The 22,234-nt window shown below is 39.6% G+C and overlaps 1 protein-coding gene across 2 annotated transcripts in view; it reads right to left on the bottom strand.

Annotated features, from left to right (window-relative positions):
* MIPOL1 (mirror-image polydactyly 1) overlaps positions 1–22,234 on the bottom strand; it is a 302,694-nt gene that overhangs the window by 14,979 nt on the left and 265,481 nt on the right. For both annotated transcript variants that reach the window (XM_075844430.1, XM_075844431.1), the window contains one exon: positions 11,865–12,095. In XM_075844430.1, the coding sequence (XP_075700545.1) occupies positions 11,865–12,095 (231 nt within the window). The remainder of the gene's footprint in view (positions 1–11,864; positions 12,096–22,234) is intronic.

Genomic DNA, 22,234 nt, shown 5'->3' with positions numbered 1-22,234 from the left:
GAAAAATAAGAAAGTTATGGCTTCCAGAATATGGTAACACAAAAAGTAAATAATTTTTTGCTTCTGGGGCTTGTGTTTTAGTCCACGAGCACAATAGAGCCACATGTGGCACAATTCTAAAAACTGCAGAATCTGGACAATACATATTTAGTAGTGTTTCTCTGGTAAAACCTTCTGTGTTATAGAAAAAAATCTAATAAAATTGAAATTCAGCAAGAAAAATGAAATTTGCAAATTTCACCTCCACTTTGCTTTAATTCCTGTGAAATGCCTAAAGGGTTAAATAAACTTTCTAAATGCTGTTTTGAATACTTTGAGGGGTCTAGTTTTTAAAATGGGGTGTTTTATGGGGGGTTTCTAATACAAAGGCCCCTCAAAGCCATTTCAGAACTGAACAGGTACCTTAAAAAAAAAGGCTTTTGAAATTTTCTTAAAAATATGAGAAATTCCTGTTTACGTTCTAAGCCTTGTAACGTCCAAGAAAAATAAAAGACTCTAAAGTAGACATATGGGAAATGTGAACTAGTAACTATTTTGGGTGGTATAATCCTCTGTTTTACAAGCAGATACATTTAAATTCAGAAAAATGCTATTTTTTCCAAATTTTCGCAATTTTTCACAAATAAACACTGAATAGATCAACCAAATTTTACCACTAACATAAAGCCCAATGTCTCACGAGAAAACGATCTCAGAATCGCTTGGATAGGTTTAAGAATTCCGAAGTTATTACCACATAAAGTGAAATATGTCAGGTTTCAAAAATGGGCTCTGAGCCTTAAGGCCCAAACTAGGCTGCGTCCTTAAGGGGTTAATGACCAAGCTATCTTTTACGTTTTTCCATCGTCGCATTCAAAGAGCTATAACTTTTTTATTTTTGTGTCGACATAGCTGTATAAGGACTTGTTTTTTGCGGGACAAGTTGTGTTTTTTAATAGCACCATTTTGGGGTACATATCATTCATTGATTAACTTTTATTAACTTCTTTTTGCGGGGTAATAGAAAAAAACGGCAATATCGCCACACTTTTTTGCATCCTAAATTTACACCATTTACTGTGTGGTATAAATAACACAATAACTTTATTTAGCGGGTTGTTATGATTGCAACGATACGAAATTTGTATAGATTTTGTATGTTTTACTACTTACACAGTAAAAACGATTTTTTTTCAAAATTATTTGTTTGTGTATCCATATTTGAAGAGAGATAACTTTTTTATTTTTCGCCGATGCAGTTGTATGAGGATTTTTTTTGGGGGACGACTTGTAGTTTATATTGGTACCATTTTGGAGTACATGCGACTTTTTGATGACTTTTTATCCCATTTTTTTAAGGCAGGATTCACAGAAAACAGCAATTTTTGAATTGGTTTTTATTTTTATTTTTTTATGGCGTTCGCCGAGCAGGTTAAATAATGCAATAACTTTATAGTCGGGGTCGTTACGAATGCGGCGATACCAAATATGTGTAATTTTTTTAGTTTTTTAATAGTAAAGCAGTTTGTAAGGGGAAAAAGTGGGTTTTTATTTTTTTTCCACTTTTTTATTTATTAACTTTATTATACTTTTTTTTAAACTTTTTTTTTTTACCAGGACCACTAGGGGACTTCACTATGCGATCGTCCGATAGCTTTTATAATACACTGCAATACTTCTGTATTGAAGTGTATTGCTGCCTGTCCGTGTAAAACGGATTGGCATCTGCTAGGCCATGCCTCTGGCCTTTGTTAGGCCCCCTGGCTGCCATAGAAGATACCGACACCCTGTGATCACACGCAGGGTGCCGGTGGGTGAGAGAGTAAGCTCCCTCCCTCTCTCCAAAACCATTCAGATGCGGAGCTCGCTATTGAGAGCCGCATCTGAAGGGTTAAACGAGCGAGATGGATACTCATATCGATCTCGCCCGTTCAAGCAGGGATGCTCCCAGCCATCAGCTACCAGAGATTTAACGGCTCCCTGCTGTATTTATTTATTCTGGTGGCCGTCATAAAAACACTATGGGGCGGTCACTAATGGGTTAACAGATGAAAATAAAAAGTGAGACGGGAAAATTTTCCTTTTTCCTTTAGTTACATAGTAATTCTGCACACTGATAGTTGCCCAATAATTATGCACACATCGATATTCTCCTAAGAAAGCCAAAACCTCACTTTTACTTTCTTAAATATTCAGGTTTATTAACATTTTGTATTGACTGTCAGCACTGTAGTTGTTCAATAATAAAATGAATCCTCAAAAATACAACTTGCCTAATAATTGTGCACGCAGTGTAGGAGCCCCATGACAAGCGCTTGCTCTATGGTATGTATGCCCTTGTCTGCCACTACTTCTGAGATTGGACCAGTTGCCTATTTTTGACAGTATCGACAATATTATCATCAATATAATGTACAGAAGTCCGTCTGCCAGCTTAATAAAAACAACAAGTCGGGTAGGTTTGGTGCGTGTGGTGCTCCTATATTTGTCTGTGGGATTACCATGTGAGGAATACATGCCTTCAGTATGTACACGTTTCACTAAGCTGACACATACAGACTACATTTGAAACAAGCAGAATGTTTTATAAGCCAACAGGACCAGGGGTGACAAGTCCGACCCGTGGTTAGAGTTTGCTTATAAGTCGTTTACAGCTGGAAGTTTACACATTACAACACAGTACTATTGATTTATCAGTAGCAAAATATACGGAGCATTCTTAGGTAAACTCCACAGAGGGAAACGGTCGGTAGGTGATTGTTGTGGAATATTTCAGACACAAAGCGGGTGTCTGGCAGAGGGAAATAGCTGTAAAGTCAAGACTAATATTTAGTAAGACCGAAAGCACAAACAAATTAGGTCTAGCGATGGTAGGCTTCATCCAGAATTAAAAAAGCATATTTACATAGTATTTCAAAGTATACAACGGCCTCTCTACTGCAAACTGCTCACTTACAGATTAGTAAAGGAATATGTATTCATAAAAAGCAGAAAGACTCTGCCGGGATCCATGGCTTAAAGAAACAACAGCTCATTCTCCGAGATGTTTACTAAGCAAATGTAGACGCGGTGACAGATTATGTTAAAAAGAAGTTACAGCACATAATAGATTCTGTAATTTACTTACTCTGTAGATTTTACACGGCTACAGCTACAATGTTGTTTTAATGCCGCTTCAAAGTTACAAGTACTGGATGGATAAAAACAGTGTTCACTGGGGTTCCTTGGGCCCACCGGAGGAAATATTTATCTTTCCATACAGCACAGTGCAATATCAGTACTGATATCACTGGCTTCATCAGCATAGGTTATTTGTGAATTAATCCTCATAAACCCCTTGCTTTTGGTGGGACATATTATAACAGCATAGCCTGGGCCTACCGGAGAATCTTCTGATGGGCCGGTTGACCATGGAAAAAAAGGTACTCGTCATACAGGCACTGGAAAAAAAATGGCTGTTCTGTTAATGGAGGTTTTTAAAAGCCGCTCTCCCCCCTCCAAAGGAATCGCTAGTAAATGTAACATTCTTGAGTTTTCTACTATCAAGAAGAATTATCTGCAGCTGTTTATTAGTTATATCTGTTTTGAGTAAGGTGTCCAACAACCATTACGGCATTGTCACCCAGATTTATTTTAGTCCCATAAGGGGACTCTGACTTCTAAACATTTTTTTTTATTAACTATAATGTTACAGGAACTTGATAGAGGGAGCACCATCCCCTTCTTGTGAGCACCAAAATCAATATTGATAAGTGGTTAAATGACTGATCCTGTCCGTCATAGGTACTAAAAAATGATACGAATGGAAACGCCATATCTATCACATGACGGACACGAACGGCGCCGGACGGAGACCATGGACTTTAAAAGGGTCCATAGGGTTTTTAACCGAATTTTCCCAGACAAAATAGCGCTGAGTGCTGCGCTCTTCTGTCTGGGATTTTTAGAGGAATCTGCGACAAAGCCTTTAATACAGATGTGAACAGAAATAAAAATAGAAGTAACTTCAAGTCTACTACTCACTGTGTATTGAGTAAACAGTGGTGGGCTCATGTATGAAAACTAGTGCCAGTAAACACAAATGTATTACCCATGCCAACCAATCATATTCCAGCTTTCATCCTGAAGTGATGGCTAGGAAATCAAATCACAAATTTGATTGGTTGCACTCTTTTTTTTGTATGCTCTAACTTTCATACATGGATGTTTTTATTCTTGTTTACATGGCTATGTCCAGACACATGAAAATACCTCTCATTTTTGTTTCTCTATAGGTTTATCAAACTTCACAGAAGAAATTGTATTTACATAAATATATAATTATATATATTTACACAAACACATGTCCCTGGACGTAGCCATGGCAACCAGAATGAAAACATCAATTGTTTAGTTTACATTAGTGCTTGCAATCGGACAACTGGAAAAAGAGATTAGAACCAATAAGAATGTCAAAACAAATAAATAAATGTTAGAATCCGACCTGTTTTGTATATACATAGGGTAGGAGAGATGAGAACTTGGCAAGGGCGCTTCATATAAAAACACCACGATACCTGTAATTTTTCTTTCCAGTTATTGATCAATTTAATTTATCAATTAATTCTGAATAAACCCACAGCGATTTATTTCACATTACAAGAGATCTACATAGATAATTACCACGGTCTGAAAAATGATTGTAACCACTGGAGTACACTATATACATTTCAGATGTTCTTGCCCAATATCATACAAACTGCTTTTAATAGGATTTATAAAACCAATACACCATTAACTGCTATGGAAAGAAATGAGTTTAAATTATCTCTGTACAACGACTGGTAGAATACTGATGAGAGTATTAGTCCAAGGAAAAGACAAGACCGCAATACCCAGATCGTCCTCTAAACTTTCTAGTAGTATAACATCTACAGTATGAGACAAAAACGAAGTGATTTTTAACAAACCCTAGAACATTGGTGAATATTACTGGTGGAGATGGACTCTAGGGTATGCCACTTGGTATGTACGATACTGTGTGTGGCATATTCCCCTAACAAGGCACATACTTATTGGCAAATATATTGAATAGTGCACAATGCCAAGCAGTACCCAACTGCCGCGTCAAGAGGTTCACTCTAGGAAACAGTCCATTGGAAACGTCGCTCAGTAATGTAATAATATTAATAAGGATCAATAGCTGGACAGCAAATAACTCTGCTGTTCTTCCTGCCCAGACTTATGCATATTTTGTAAAGAAGTACAGCCTCAATGCCACAACAGAGCATATACGGTATAAAGCATTCCACCATATATAGTCAGACTCCATATGGAAATGGGATATTATGTTCAATTGTGATATTGGTAAGATGGGGAAGATCCAAAGAAAGTGCATGGCCTAAAGGGGTTATCTGGTATGGAAACCCCAGTTTCAAATAACTATAGGGGAATTCTGACTTAACAGCGTAGGTTTCCCAATTGAGACCCCATTTTTTGTGTGGAGAGTGGGTACAAGAGTCTCACTCTGTCGGACACTGAACACCCATGCTTTACATTTACAGCCCATAGATTTCAACGGGCACAGTTTAGTGCTTCGTGTCCCTTGTGGTGACACCGCAAGAGAATCAAACGCTTTTTGCCCACCATTTTATATGACTTGGTGTCCCAGCAGCAAGACACCCTTCAGACAAAAAAGGAATGTCCAAGGCGGGTGATCCCTTTAAACATGTCTGGAAAGACTTCCTATGTACAGAATCAAGGAAAGAATGTCCTTTACATATGTAATATGGTTTAGGAGGGGTATATTGTTCAAAAGACGGCGAGCCGAGGGAAAATAAAGGCAGCATTTAAAACCAAAGCAGAAAGATCAACTATACTATTAGAATGTGTATTAGAAGCTTTTCGTACCTCTTGGTCTTTTTTTGCTATAACTGTTGTACGTTTTTTCACTTGAAAGATAATCTCGGGAACCCTCGCTGCATGGAGACGGGGGTTGCTTATCTACACAGGATATGTCCATAACTCTTTATGTACATATACCACTTACTGTATCCATAAAGACATGAACCAAACTTTAGAACTTCTTTAAGAATCAAAATGATATCACAGGGGAATTGAGAATAAGAAACCTTTACACCTCAGTATTATAAGGACCTTGACTTGGCGACTAAAGAGACCCTTCAAATAATGCTCTAGAAAATATCGAGGTCCCGTAGATCATCTTGGTTATCCTACTTTTCCTCATAAACAGACAAGAGGCACTTTCTCTGCTCTAAGTGGGCACATTGTTCCGTTCATGCCATATTCAAGAGAGATTGATGGAGGACAAGGCAGAATGTGACTGTGCTGACTGCCGGTGAGCTGAAAAGAGTTTTGTGTACTCTCTGCTCGGCTCTATGATAATCCTGGTACTTCACAGACCCCTTATCCCTCTCGCACCCCAGTGCTAAATTCTTTGTGCTTACTATGAGTTTCCTACACTGATTCTTCTCAGCAGCAACATACTTGTCACAGCTGTGTTAGGAAAAGGTAACCAGGTTTTAACCTGCCTCCCCCTCTTGATGTGCATTTGCCGAGCTGTATGCACTTCACACTCATCTGACGTGTCTCACAGTCACTATTCTTCTGTCCCGTATGTAAGAAGCACCCTTGAAACAGATGTTTCTGTGTGTTTGTGCATCTCAAGTCTAAAGGCAGGAGCTTGGTGTATAAAAGACAGCTACCCTTGTGTGTGTGTCTTACTGTCATTGTGTGAATTTAACGGTGGGTGGGCTTTGTTTTATTGTGTGTGTTTTAGGGGCCCGTGGAACTTCCATACCCTATAGGAGAAGACCCTACACTCAATGCCATGCAGATATCTGCATTGCTGAGTAACGTTAAAACCACAGACTTGAGGTGTAAGCATTCTCTCACAAAAAGTTCCAGTTTGGGAAATGTAACCATTTAGAATCCAATTGTTCTACTCATCATTATTTGTAACATTTCTATTGTTAATTAACTATAGAAGTAAAGAAGCTAAATGAGACCTTCCAAAAACATGCAAGACACGGATGTCCTAGAAATGCCACCCGTCTCTCATTAGAATATTAACAACATAAATGATTGAAATCGGAGAACCAAATTTTTCATCTAGTCTACCCTGTTTTTTTTTTTTTTTTAAATTTGGTTTTAATTTTTTTCATTTTCTAAATTAAATTTTACACTTTAATTTAGAATGATTGTCAACCACACTTTGGTAGGACTTTTAATCAATGTTTATTAATTTTTAAGAATACGGGCAAAAGATTGGTCTGCAAAGAAAAAATTTACAAAGTACAGAAAAGAAACCCACATGTATACAGACCACCTCCTGTCTTTTCTTTCTCATACTTCAAAAGTATATGTAAAAAAGAAATTAGGAAATCAGTAAGGCTACATTCACACGAGCGTATCAGATTCACGCGGGCGAAAAACGCGCGTGAATCTGGTCCGTGTGTGTTGCGTTATGCATCAGTGTGCTTTGCGAGTGGCATGCGTTTCTCACGCACTCGCATAGCACATCTTTTTTTTTCAATGGAATTGATGTGCAAATCACACACAGCACACGGATGTGCATCTGTGTGCTGTGCGTGATTTTCACGCTCCCAGTGACTTCAATGAGCGCGTAGGTGCATGAAAAACGCACCAATATAGGATATGCAGTGAGTTTCACACTGCGGACAGATCAAAATCAAAGATGAGAGAAAGAAAAAGGTTAAAAAACTTTAAAAATAGAGAAAGGAGAACAAAAGAAAGAGAGAAAAAAAAGAGGCGGTAGTAGGAAAGGGATCAGGTTGAATCACGAAGAAACAACTGTGAAGTAAAGAAGATACAGATGTCTTGGAGATGGCTAGGGCAAAAAAGCTAGGCAAAAATGAAAGCATTAATAAGGTTGTAACTAATGCCCCCATCCTCTCCGCACCACTTATCATAGAGAATAAGAACATGAACACTGAGAAAGCCCCGTAAGGAGGCACTAAGTTAACAACACGAACTTCAGAGAAGAATATCCCAAAGGGACACAAATCGAGCTGCAGAAGCTGAAATCAATAATTGGTACTTTGGCTTAGCCACAGATTAAAACATGCTCTCCGAGCGTTCTGCGAAAGTGAGATGTCAACAGGGCTGAGGGGTAATCTAGTAGGTCAGGCAACTGTAGCATCGAAATTGTAAGTACATATTTCCTTATGCCGAAGGTGGGCCTGTAATAGTCCCCGAGGGGCTCCTAAAGGGTCCGGAAAGCCGCTCCCTTTGAGCACAAGGAGGAAAAGGCCAATACAAAGTTGCAATAGGGGGCCCTAATGCTGACATGAAGGCTGGTAAGTCATCAGGGCTCCAGAGAACTGGAGTCCATTTTGCGTGGGGATCTTGGAGGCGATTAGAGAAAACCCCAAGTGTAGGCCAATTAGCGATTGCGTAGAGCTTCCAGCAGATGTCACAGAGCTCATTGTTTTTGGAGAGTAAGGTGGAAAACTTCAGGCAAAATATGCAGGGTCTTGCCTTGAAACTCAATATGGTTTTTATCATGTAGATTTAGCATTATACGTTCTTTAAGTTTATATCTGTGAATCCTACAATCCCAACGATCTGAGTCTGGTCAAGCTCAGAGGAGTATCGGCAGAAACCTCCAAAATACCATTAAAGATGAGATGCAATGTGTTCATTAGGGCCTGTGGTTCCACAGATTCAGGGTCCTCTTAAGTTATTGTGTCATCACCCATTATATCAAATAAATACCAAAATTGAAAGGAATGTGTCCAACGGGGTTTGGTGCAAAGACCTTGTCGCCTTGATGGTGGAGGTACTTTTCCCCAGTTTCTGGACATCGGTTCTCAGCGTGGAAAGTTTTGCCTTATATGCTGTCTCTAAGCGTGTGAAATTCTACATATCGTTTCTGGTAGGAATGGCTGGAATACGTGGGATCACAGGTCCCACAGATTGTGATGGGCCTGCAGACTATGATACGGAGCATTGGGGTCTGCAGGGTCCTCAGCTGAAGACAAGTCTGGGGACTAGGTGCTCAGCACGAGAAACTGAATTTGTAGTTTTTATCTTCCTGAATTCCGAAAGATATAACTTTTTGAAATTTTCGTTTTCATAGCTGCATGAAATTTTGTTTTTTGTGGAATGCGCTGTTGAATGTTTAAGCAAAATTTTGAGTACATTTACAGTATGGGTTGTTATGGTTCCAAAGATCCAAAATATTTATATGTTTTATTGATTTTTTGTGATATTTGTTTAAAATAAATGTGTATATTTTATTTTTCAGATGTGCAAGTTTATTTATTGTTTTTACATTCGGTTAATTTAATGTCTGTAAAATGTAAAACAGGCCTTATTCCTGGACCGGCACCCTGCTTAAGATCATCAGCCCTGGCGGTCACAATGCCAGGGCAGAAAGGGAGAAAACAAAAGGGGCCCCCAGTATTGTTTAACGTATCAAAGGTGTTAAACGGCTGGGGTTTCTCGAATACTGGCTGTTTCAGCAGGACCCCAGCCATAATTGCGCGGGCACAGCATTTGCACCCACACTAGCATCAGGACGTTCCAACTATGTCCTGTTTTGGCTAAAAAAATTGGTAGTAGTACGTTCAAATGCCGGAAGGGGTTAATAGGGTTGCCCGCTTTGAAAAATCCCTTTTTATAAGAAGCGTGCCTCACTTTTGGTACTTCCAGTGATCAGCTGTAATCTTCCAGGGAACCTGAGATCAAGTGTTTAATTCCCCTGCAGTGCCATCACAGGGGAAAGGAAGCATTACAGGGTGCCTATTGAAATCAATGGAATGTCCATGTAATGCACAGATGTGCCGGGCCCTCCAGAGCATGAGACTGTCCTTGTAGGTGTTCTCTGCTCCAGTTAATGAATGGAGGCCTAGAATAAGGGACGCCACTCTATTAACAATGAATGTCCTATCTCGCCGTGTAAGGCCACCCTATGGCACACAAGTGCAGGGGGATGTTTCTTACTACCAATACTATAATTATGTGAGTGGGATTGTCATGCTTAGAAATAACTTATAAATTGTGTTACTTTGGTCATGTCAATGTGACAAATTGATTGATACTTTAAGCATATGATGTATTTTATACACAGCAGCAAGTAGTAAAAGCTATATGAGGTTAGATTAATAGGGACACTTGATAGGAAACATTTATCAAGCAAAAAGTGTCAGAAAAGTGGCATAATGTGCATTAGAAAAATTGTGCAAGACTTTTTAATCTTATTCTGCGACAGTATGAGACTTGAAAAAACACGCATCAAAGGGATGTTGCTAAAATGGTGGTGCCAAAGTTATTATGGACTAGCACCATTTTTGGGGAAAAATACTCTATGTACATGCAAGATCTCTGTACTTACCTTTGATATCTGTATACATAGTTATTAGGTCACCACTCAGCCATCTTTGTTATAAATAACCCTAATTTCAATAATCTTTCTGGGTACTGTAGTCCACCAATTCTATTTATTACTTTAATTGCCCGCCTTTAAACCCGCTCAAGCTCTACTATGTCTTTCTTGTGTACTGGTGCCTATGACCGTACACTATATCCCATGCGCAGTCTCTCTAGTGATTTATAAGGTGGTAAAACGATGTTCTCGTTATGGGCATCTATGCCCTTTTGATGCACCCAATGATCTTATTTACCTTGGCAGCAGCTGCCTGACACTGTTTGCTACAGTTAAGTTTAACCTACTAAAATTTCTATGTCGTTTTCCATGTCCGTTTTACCCAATGTTTTCCCATTTAGTATGTAATGGTGACATGTATTTTCCCTTCCCATGTACATAACCTTTCATTTATCAATGTTAAACTTAGTTTGCTACTTCTCTGCCCAAACCTCCAACTTCACCAGATCCAAAATGTAAATGTTATTGTACACTCCTTCTATAAGGTCATTAATAAATATATTGAACAGCATAGAGCCAAATACTGACCCCCGGGGTACCCCACTAGTAATGGTGACCCAATCTGAATGTGTACTGTTAATAACCACCCTTTGTTTTCATTAGGTAGGAAAAATGTTTAGGAAATACTTTAAAGTGTAGCTAAACGTTTTCCAAACTTTTGACATGTCATAGTGACATGTCAGAAGTTTTGATTGGTGGGGGTCGGAGCACTGAGACCACCACAAACGCTAGAACGAAGCGGCAGAAGTGCTCATGTGAGCGCTCAGCCGCTTCGTTTCTGTTTGGCTTTTTCAGGAAATCGGAGTACGGGCTCAATAGAAAGTCTATACATTGGCTTTCCGGAAAAAGCCAAACAGAAACGAAGCGGCTGAGCGCACACACGAGTGCTTCTGCCGCTTTGTTTTAGCGATTGATGGGGGTCTCAGTGCTCGGACCCCCACCAATCAAAACTTCTGACATGTCAGAAGTTTGTCAAACGTTTAGTTACCCTTTAAATCGGTTTTGTTACACAAAATCAGAAGCAATACACACACACACACACACACACACACACACACACACACACACACACACACACACACACACACACACGGCATACATACTATAGAATAACCTTCTAGACACTTGAATGCAAAGCATTTTACAGTGTAAAATAAATATTTGACCTTTGTAAGCTACACATACTGTATTGGCGGTGTTTCCCAACAGTGCTACTGCAGCCAAATCTATTCAATGGTTATTGTTAGGGACTTGTTTTTAATATTTTGCAGAGTATTCACTTGACAGGCATGTCCGCAGATGCCGATAAACTTTTCTTCAAGGATATATAATATTATTTAGAATAAGCAATTTTGTAGCGTGTCATATTAAGATCCTTAAAATCAAGAATCCTGAGTTTGTTTGGTTGTGAAATCCACTTCTGAAGGACCGGCATGTTTTAGAAGAAATGTTAGGAGTTGTAGGTCATCGGACTTACTTGTGTGCTTTGTCTTCCACTTCTGTTTGACAAGCAGTTGCTTTGCGCAACGATTCCTTCAGCTCTGAATTCTGACTCTGGGCTTCGCGCAGTTGCCGCCCCAAATCTTCATTCTGCTGCTGGGTAACCCTCAGAAGCTCTTCTCGGTTCTTCAAAGCATCATCATATAGGCTGATCGCCCTGGAGAACTGCTCCTTCAGGTTTACTTCTTGAGACAATGACTGGTGCAAGCTGGAGGAACACAAAGTAAGATGTGAGCATTGCCAGAAAAACTTGCCGTTTTTTTTATTATCGCTTTCCATAAATGTTGTAAAATGTAGATGAATTGTTCTGACTGGTTCTAACCATACTTGCATTTTTATATGGATGATAACTGGAATAGTTAAAGATTTTTTTTACTGATGTTGCCGGCTCTTGTATCTTATATTAAATTGCATATTTCGCATTTTTGCCAGTTATTGAAGCTGCTTGTTCAAAGAGTATTAGATTTTCCTGATAAACCATAAATCATTGAAAAGTTTTTTACTGATGGTCATTAGAACAATATACACCTCGCAGATGGCTACTACTTTTAAGTGTGATGTCAGTAACTTTTGTCTATGACACGCTGAGGCTTAAAGCTGACCCGTTACCTCTCCTGACATATCTGTTTTAGTAAATAATTGTATTCCCCATGAAATAAATTCTAGAGCATCTTTTCTTAGAACTCTGCTTTGTACAGTTCCTCTGTTATTACTCATAGAAATGTATAAATAAATTGACAACTGGGTGTTACCAGTTGGGGGTGTGTCCCTACACAGACTGACAATGTCCAATCAGCACTGACAGAGTGAGACTGTAGGGACACACCCCTTTGACAAGCGGAATGGTAGCACCCAGTTGTCATTCATAAATTTCTAGGCGGAATAGCAGAGGAACGACACAATGCAGAGTTCTATGAAGATGTGTTCCAGAATTGTTATTTTATGGAGATATAATATAAGTATTTTTTTAAATAGACATGTCAGGAGAGGTGACATGTCCTAAAGCTTCTGGTCCCCCCCCCCCCAGTAGTTTATAGCACTGGTATCTGGATACGGGCCAGACAGACCTTTTGGGCCCCTCAGGCTCTAGGGCCGTGTTGCGAACAAAACCTCTGCACCCATAATAGGTACGCCAGTGATGACACTGCTTTGCTGTTACTTTTTAAATGAATTAAAAAAAATCAAAACTGTAACCTCTCTTCTCCCTACAACTTTTTTCACAGTTCTTGACATCATCGGGTTGACCTGTATAAGCCATTACAGCTAAAATGGTTTAAAGAGGCTGTCCCGGATTAGAAAAAAAAATGTCTGCTTTCTTCCAGAAACAGTGGCAGTCCTGTCCGTGGGCTGTGTCTGGGATTGAAGCTCAGCTCTATTGAAGGTAATGGAGATGAGATGCAATACCATATATAAACTGTGCACAGGTGTGGCACTGTTTTTGAAAGAAGGCAGACATGTTTTTCTAATCCAGCAAACTGTTACCAGAACATCTAAACCGACCAAGAGCATTTTATATCCAGAAAAAACGTATACAGTAGTCAAGACTTATTATTTCACGGTGCCCGAGACCTATGCAAGATGTATGGCCAAACCAGTGAGTCAGTATACAGGTGTATCTGACATCATACAATAATATTTACATTGACTTCTCATCTTTCTAAATGTATTGTAACTTGTGTAAATTTTGATGCAATTTATTCCACTTTGTGTAAATTTTAATCTCTAGTTGTGGGAATGCATTCTTCAAAACTTGACGGTACACCTATAAGAATATGGAAGACCAAGCGGACTTATATTGTACAGAAAAAGATAATGCTTAGTCTGCTACATGAGTCAAACATCAATTTCTCAGTCCTAAATTAAAGAGGTTGTATGAGATTGGATAAAAAAATAAATTTCGGCCATCCATCCATCCATCCAAAGAAATGGTCTCAGTTCAATCAGAATACACTAGGTCTCTGTTGGGGGGAATGTGGAAAACAGGACACCTGACACGTGTGTGGTGGGGTGGTGAAAAAATAAAGCCTTTCTGGTCTGGATCTTACAGTGGCACTGGCCCTATTAAATCGAATTGTGAAGAATCGATCTGCTAAGAAAACAGATGGGTCTGTTGCAGAATATTAGATGCAGCACGTAACCTAATCACAACCATGGAACATATAAACCCCCTGTAACAGAAGTAGCAAACAATATAAAAACCCACTTAAATTATAAAATAACACTAGGGATGGAGAACTATTTATTTCAGGAAAGATGGGTGCCCTGGATAAGAGATCATCACCATTTTAAGCCCACGGGCTGCTAGATCTTTGTTTTTTGATTCCTTTTTTTTTCTTTTCTCTCTCATTTCTTTTCTTTTTTCTTGATCTTACTTTTCTTACTCCTTTATTATTTGTATATGATGTAAATGTCATGATTATTATCACTGTTCGTGTTTGTTTAAAATAAAAAATTATTTGAAAAAAAATTCTCAAAAATAAATAAATATACATTTCTATAGGGAAAATGTATTGCCTGAACTAGTAAGGATGCAAGGCAATACCAGGCCAGCAGAAGAGACAGCTTTCACGATCTTTCTCAACTATCATTGCAACATAGTCCAGTGTCCAAATCTGCAGGTTTAATCATAAACCGGCTGCACATTTTCCTCCCCAGATGCCTCGTCGTTTTAGTGGTTCACTTCCCTCCTACATAAAGATTATGCACTATGCAGATTATAATTCCTGTATATCTCTTGCAACAGGATGTGGTACCAAGCTATCCGTCTGACTCATGGGATTAGCATGCACTTTTATGACAAGGCGTATAAATGCATTGTTTTATTCATAGGAATAAAGTCATTGGTAGGAATTTATGAAAGTGCACTAAACTGCATTATTCTAAGGGCGTGCACAAAAATAACCAAATCAAATACAGTAGAGGTCCAACGCGCCACACCCAGTAATATAGTTTGTGGACTGCTTACAATGCCGACCAAAAGGAATAGCACTGCTGCCGCCTTTCTCCGTGTTTGGATTAGGGTTGTCATGATACCAGAACTTGGACTTCGATATTTTGTGTAGTATTGCTATTCTCAATATCAAAACGGTACTGGAGGACAGAATCATTTTTTGATTCTTCCTTTTTGTATCCCCGCGTTCTAAATTATTTTTTTTTTTGCTTGACGTAGCTGTATGAGACGTAGTTTTTTGCAGGACGAGTTGTACTTTGTGATGGTGCCGTTTTTGGGTACATTTACATTATCTTTTAATGAATATACATGTTTTATTTTAGCAGAAATACATTAAAAAAAGTAGTTTTTCTTTTATTTATTTTTTTATAGCATTCACCGATCATCATAAATTTGTTTTTGGACTTATATTTTAATAATATTTACCGTAAAAAAAAAAATGTGCATTTGTGTATTTATTTATTTTTTACAATTTTTTTTAATTTAACATTACTTTTTTCATTAACTTTACGTTTTGATCTTTTAACTTTAGTGTACTGATATATATATATATATATATATATATATATATATATATATATATATATATATATGATAGTACACAGGCAGTTGTTAGAGAAGTTGTTAGTGCCTACTGAAGTATGCCCTAACAAGAAATATGAGGTTCGTTCTATGTATTTATAGTGTGGGTTTCCAAACCCGAACCTATATAGCACCAACACAGAGTCAATTTGGAGTGCAGACTTACATATTTTGTGATAGCTAACAAGAAATATGGTCAGACAGCCCTGGGGTCCTTCAATGGACGCTGGGCTGTTTGTCCATATAAGGTATGTCCCACAATCGCATCACAGGGATTCCCTCCTTCTTATTTCCTTTTTGAATTCTGCAGTCAGCTTTAATCGTGTCATTCAAGGGGAACGGCGGAGATCAGAGGTTTCACCGAGTACAGCCATTGCCCCAACCTGATCACGCGGGCACACTTGTTCTCCCCGCACGATCAGCATGGTGTGATGCAGCACGCGCTGCACTAATGAGCACCGCCACTGAAGACAGAGAACATGGGGGTGCTTTGCTGTGTGCACGCCATGTTTTCTGTCTTCAGGGCTGGCGCCGGCACTAATTAGCACAATGTCAGCTGCATTACGTCATGCCAGTCACTAAATTCATGTATTACAATACTAAGGGCCTGTTCACATCACCGTTCATTTCCGCTGAGAGGTTTCCGTTGGGTTAACCGCTCAATCGAAAGGCAAACGGAGCCTTAGCTTCCGTTTCCCTCACCATTGAACTCAATGGTGACGGAAACCTAGCTAATGGTTTCCGTTTGTCACCGCTGTGATAGGGTTCCGTCGTTTTGACTGAATCAATAGCATGGTTTCCGTCATCATTGAGTTCAATGGTGAGGGAAACGGAAGCTAAGGTTTCCGTTTGCCTTACCTTTGAGGGGTTAACCAGACAGAAACCTCAGACGGAACCCCTCAGCGGCAACGAACGGTGATGTGAACATAGCCTAAGCTGTGTGGCACCTAGTATTAGAACTTCTGCGTATAAAAGCAGCAATGGGAAGCCGTGGGGAATTTGAATGCCCTACAACTTCCCTATTGGTTTCTTAGCAAGCACAAGATGTTTTTTAGGTGGTCTGCACCTGTTGTACCACAGACAGAATAAAGACTACTGTAAACAATAATCTGACAACATATTCACAATGCAATGATGGGGGATTTAAAGTAATGCAAAAATAGGAGATTTAAAGGGGCTGTCTGTTAGGGTATATGGCTTTAATAATGGCGGGTTCCACTGCCTTACTCAATCAGCGGAGAGCCGCTACAATGAACATCTCTCCCTCTAAATGACCCAGCTTGTCTATGTATTATATGGATAGTCCATTGATTTTAATAGCTGCAGTGGGAAGCTTAATTACTACTGCAGCGTCACAATAAGATTTGTTGTTGGGGGACCTAGTCTGTGGTAATGGGTTGTCCAAGCCAAATAAATAGCAAATAATAAACCTACATTTGCAGACACATTAATATGACGCAACCGTTACTGGTTTCTCCTGAGAAAAAGAAATAAAATAGCAACCTGGAACTGGGAAGGATGGGAGTATAACTAATAGAGCATCTCTGCCTTTTTATACTATGGGAGATATTAGAACAAAACAGGTTTGTCACTTGCAGATTTATATTCCATTCCATCAGAATTGATTTATATTAGTAAACTAATTTAAGAAATATCAGGCCATAAGCAAACAGTTCTAATAATTAAACTATGCTAACCTGTGATAGCTGGTTACATATACAGTTGCAACAAAAAGTAAGTGTACTCTTGGGTTCCTTTTTCACATCTTTCTGGATTGCCTGTTGGCCCCGCTCTTGGTGCGATCTAAACAGGACACCCGCTCCTAGGGAGAGTAGTAACAAACCTAAATTTTTTCCATTTTTAGACAACTTGCCTAACCATGGATTGATGTACATCCAGGTCTTTAGAAATGCTTTTTTCTAGCTTTTTCCAGCTTCATGCGTCTCTATAACACGTCTTCTGGGGTCTCCAGCAGTTCTTTGCCTCGAGGAATGGTTACCAATCTTATTGAGATGAAGAGGTACGTGTCACGATCTGTCGGTGTGTGGACGCACTGGGCCGTGCTGCCGTAGCGGGATGGCAGCTGGCCAAACTATAGTGTACCAAGTTAATATATATAGTCCAAGCACAAGGGTACCTGCGATAGTCCAGACAGTAGCAACGGCTAGGCACAGATGGGATCATGACGGCATGTGATGCAGATGCGACAGATGACACCAGACGTGGCAGATGGCGGAACTCGACCCCAACACTATAGCGGACACAGGAACAACTACAACACGAGATACCGGATACAGGTAGCAGGGCGCGCGAACAACGGGAGCATAACATTAAAAAAATATGCAAGACTAACAGAGAAATACGAACAATGCTCAGGCAATAAGCAAAAGAGCAGGGTCCTACTTAAGTCCAGGGTGATCATGGGCTAATTAGTGATGTTAAACATGTGCTCGCACTGGCCCTCTAAGGCCGGGCGCAAGCATGTGCGTGCACCCTACGGGACACAGCAGAGTGGAGCAAAAGTGAGTGCTGGTGTCTCCTGGGGAGGAGATGTAGACCAGCGCACACAAGTGGCTCCGGCCGTCGGGGGGTAAGTAGTCCCGACGGTCCGCGGCCGTGGATGTTACAGTATGTCAGTAACCAGACTTTGTGTGCCTTTATTTAATGGGCAAAGAACCTGTGAAACCCACACTTTCAATCTCATCTCATTAATTGTAACAACTTATGCCAATTAACTCTTAGAGAGGTCATTAACACAGAGGTTCACTTAGTTTTTCTCTCTGCACTGTAGATGTTTACACAATGTGCTCAATAATAGACATGAACAGTACAACTTTGTGTGTTATTAGTTTAGTTAAATTGTGTTTGTCTATAACTGCGACTTCGATAAAAACCAGACCACATTTCATTACTCAGTTCATCAATGCAGAAATCCAGGTAACTCCATAGGCCTCACTTTCTTTTTCTTGCAACTGTAGAATGAATCTATATAAAAAGTTGTGTCAATTTGAAGATAGACTAAACACTGAAAGAAAATAAACCACAAAAAAAATATTTGTAGCTAACCATGGGTGCATCGCCCCAGTGGGGTAAAGGCCAACATGTGTTACAATTACATAAATGATCTGTATTTTCCCTTTATACTATGCCCTTCACTAGTCCTGTTAATAATCATACTGGCATATTCAGGGGTTCAGCCCACCACAATGCCAGAATCTCAACCTCACAAAGACATAAAGCATAAGGTTATATTGACGACCAAGTCGTTCTTTCCTAGGAGCTTTGCAGAAAAAGCCTTGAGCATCATACAACAGTCTCGGCAACTTTGCCAAGGCAATCTGCTGAATGCAGGAGACACAGCCAGGAACAACATCGGTGGTACCTGTTAAATACCTCTCTCTTGGTCCCAGAACCATGATACTTTTTTATCAAACCACCAAACTAAAACTTTTTTGTAGCCGAGGTATATCTTACACCAAGGCTAGGCAATTCTTCCCTAATTGCTATGTTGGGAAAAAAAGTGACAACTGACTCGGAGCCAAAGAATGGTGCTGGTGCTGCATAAAAAAAACCTGGTGCAGACTGTGCATTGTGAATTTTAAGTCCTGCTTAATCAACACAGAAGATATACAGATATTTTAAGGCAGTAAATATTGCTGTCTCTGGTCTGCTCAATTATCCCAATCTATGATGATATGATGTTACCACTTGGTGGTACTGAACTACATGTAGACAGTATTATATTTGGCTTTTGCTTAACTCCATTATACACAGGAAAAATTAAACACAAACACGTGAATAATGAATATCTGCAGCAGTCTATAACATAATCCCCCAGGTCGATGCCTTCTGAAATGTTTTACACCTACAAAAAGTTATGTAAGAGTTTTTGTTTTTAAGTGATTTCTCCAATTTGACATAATATTCCGAAATGGTGCAGTGTGAGCAGAGAGGGTCCGGTAATCTCTCCTTATCACAACCACTGATTCTAGGACATGAGTGGGCGTCCATAAATCTGATTACCTTATCACCGACTGGGGTAAACAAAACTCCTCTTTAGTCCAAAGTCTCATTTCCAGCTTAAAAACAAACCTTAATTTTTAGGTCTATGGTCAAATGCTACTGAGGGAAATGATTTGTTCATATGCAATATGACTTTTTCTCCTACTAAGCTTACGGCTAAAAAAAAAGCTTAATAAAACAGTGAATGTTCTATATGTTTAAGTCAACAGTATTTTAAGTGAAGAAGTCTAACCACCAAAGTCAATGCATACATCTTTTTTTTTTTTAAATCAAAAATTTGTATTTACAAAGATATAATTTTGCATTACAGAGTGCAAAAACAAAAATAGCCCAACCCCAATTTTCCGCACCTCTCAACCAGACCAAACACGGTACACCAATGTTCCACATAATTACAGGTAGCAAATATTTACAATTTCGTGAAATAAGACAGTGAAGTAGAGTCCGCATTACAGTGAAGTAGAAGTCCTGCAGCACCTGTGAAATTCCAAAAGTACAAACATAGAGCTATTGCTCCACTTATTTTGCTACCTACAACCCCCTTGCCTTGAAAATTCTATCCCTGGTCAAAGCGGCAGGAGCCGAGCCTGACCCATCCAGCCAATTTTTTTGTCGCCCCCCCCCCCCTTTACATAAACTGGCTTCTCCATGGCTATGAGCCAATTAACCTTTTCAATAATCACCTGCTCCGTAGAGGGAAGTTCCTGAAACCAACGTTAGGCTATACATTTTCTGGCCATATAAAGTAGTCTCGCCACAGCCACCTTACCAGGTTCAGACACAGGAAGATCCTTGACATACCCAAAGATACATAAATACGGTGTAAACATAATACTAACGCAGTTTACAGAATTAACCAAATCCACCACCTCCCTTCCAAGAGCAGGTCAGGTTCGGACACAACCACATCATGTGCAGTAAGTCTTGCATCCTTTACATATTGGTAAGTCCCATAGCCCAATGTTATACAAAAAGAATGATGTTCGATACACCCTATGCAATAGATACATCTGAGACAACCTTTGAGCCTCACTTAGTGACAGTTTGGGGGTTTTGTTTAGTATATCCCACCATTGCTAGACCTCGATAGGACCAACATCACCGCCCATTTCGCTTTAATATTAAGCGGAAACTTCTCCCACATTTTAACTATGGTACAATCTAGGGCTGGGCAACTATGACCTAAATCAAAATCACGATTAATCGAGCATATAACCTAAATTACAATTATTGAACAATGTTTTAGGTCACGCCCCCTAATTGAATACTATGCCATTGAATTAATATTTAACCCATGAGCCTGCTGTATACTACTGTATATAATATACCGCCTGACACTGCCCCACACAGTATATTGTCCCATCATGCTCCCCACAGTATAATGCCCCATAGCTGCCCCCACACCGTATAATGCCCCTATAACTGCCCTGCACACAGTATAATTCCCCCATAGATGGCATCCACAGTTTAATGCCCTCTAAAACTGCCCTCCACACAGTATAAAGCTCCCATAGCTGCCCCCTCACAGTATAATGCTCCCATAGCTGACTCTACACAGTATAATGCCCCTATAACTGCCCTCCACACAGTATAATGGCACTATAACGGCCCTTCACACAGTATAATGCTCCTATAGCTGCGCTCCACACAGTATAATGCCCCCTTTAACTGTCCTCCACACAGTATAATGCCCCCTTTAACTGCCCTCCACACAGTATAATGCCCCCTTTAACTGCCCTCCACACAGTATAATGCCCCACAGTATAAAGCGCCATAGCTGCCCCCACACAGTATAATACCCCCATAACTGCCCCATAGCTGCCCGCCACACAGTATAATACCCTCCATAACTGCACCTTACGGCTCCCTGCTCTACCATTGGATTCAACTGTATCTGCGTCCTGAGGACGCAGATACAGTTGAAGCCAGGGACAAAAATATAAAAAAATCGAAAAAACAGAAATACGCAAGATGACGTCGGTTAATTGAGCTGAATTTTGGTTTCGGGTTTTCTTTCGATTAATTGCTCAGCCCTAGTACAATAAAGAAAGGAGCCCTGCCGAGCCTTCCATAAGCCCCACCATATCTATAATAAGATTACCAACCACCGCCATAATCTCAATCTTCCAATTAGCTATCACTGTGGAAATCGCATGTCTCAATTGAAGATATTTATAGAACTGACTATGCGGCAGATCATATTCCGATTGATTGAGTTCTCCTTCAGAAATAAAATGCGATAGTACTCTTCTGAGCGACCATACCTGAGATGGTTACTTTTACATAGAATGTGGTGCCCTGACTGAATATACTGACCTCTTCCCCCCTCCCCTTCGTCCTCACCCCATGTTCTTTTCCTTTTCTTATCCCTTCTTACTCTTCCTCCTTCTCTTTCTTTTTTAACTCTCTCTCTCTCCTTATCTTTCTCTGCTTTGGGTGGTAATTAGTGCGGGACTTGAGCTTATTCTCTTCTTGCATAATATTATTTGTAACAGTTTTTGCCTTCATTCTGTAAAATGTTGTGATGTTTCTTTCAAAATGGCGGACCGAATCCTGCACCCTTGTAAACACCTTTGCGTTAAACTTTTCTAAAAATCTCTAATAAAGACAGAATTTAGAAAAAAACAAAGAAATAAAATGCGATATATATCCCCTTGAACTTCCACCTGCCAAAACCCTCAATGCTGGCCAATTCAGGAAGCCAAGATGTGTCCGAGATTGTAGTTGTTTTGGTGCAAACTAAAATACCAAGCATAACTCGTAACTTCCACCATATCTTGTGGATCATATAA

This window comes from Rhinoderma darwinii, chromosome 12, assembly GCF_050947455.1.
Source record: "Rhinoderma darwinii isolate aRhiDar2 chromosome 12, aRhiDar2.hap1, whole genome shotgun sequence".
Lineage (NCBI taxonomy): Eukaryota > Metazoa > Chordata > Amphibia > Anura > Rhinodermatidae > Rhinoderma > Rhinoderma darwinii.
The sequence above is the reverse complement of the archived record's forward strand: the minus strand, read 5'-3'. Positions and strand labels throughout refer to the sequence as shown.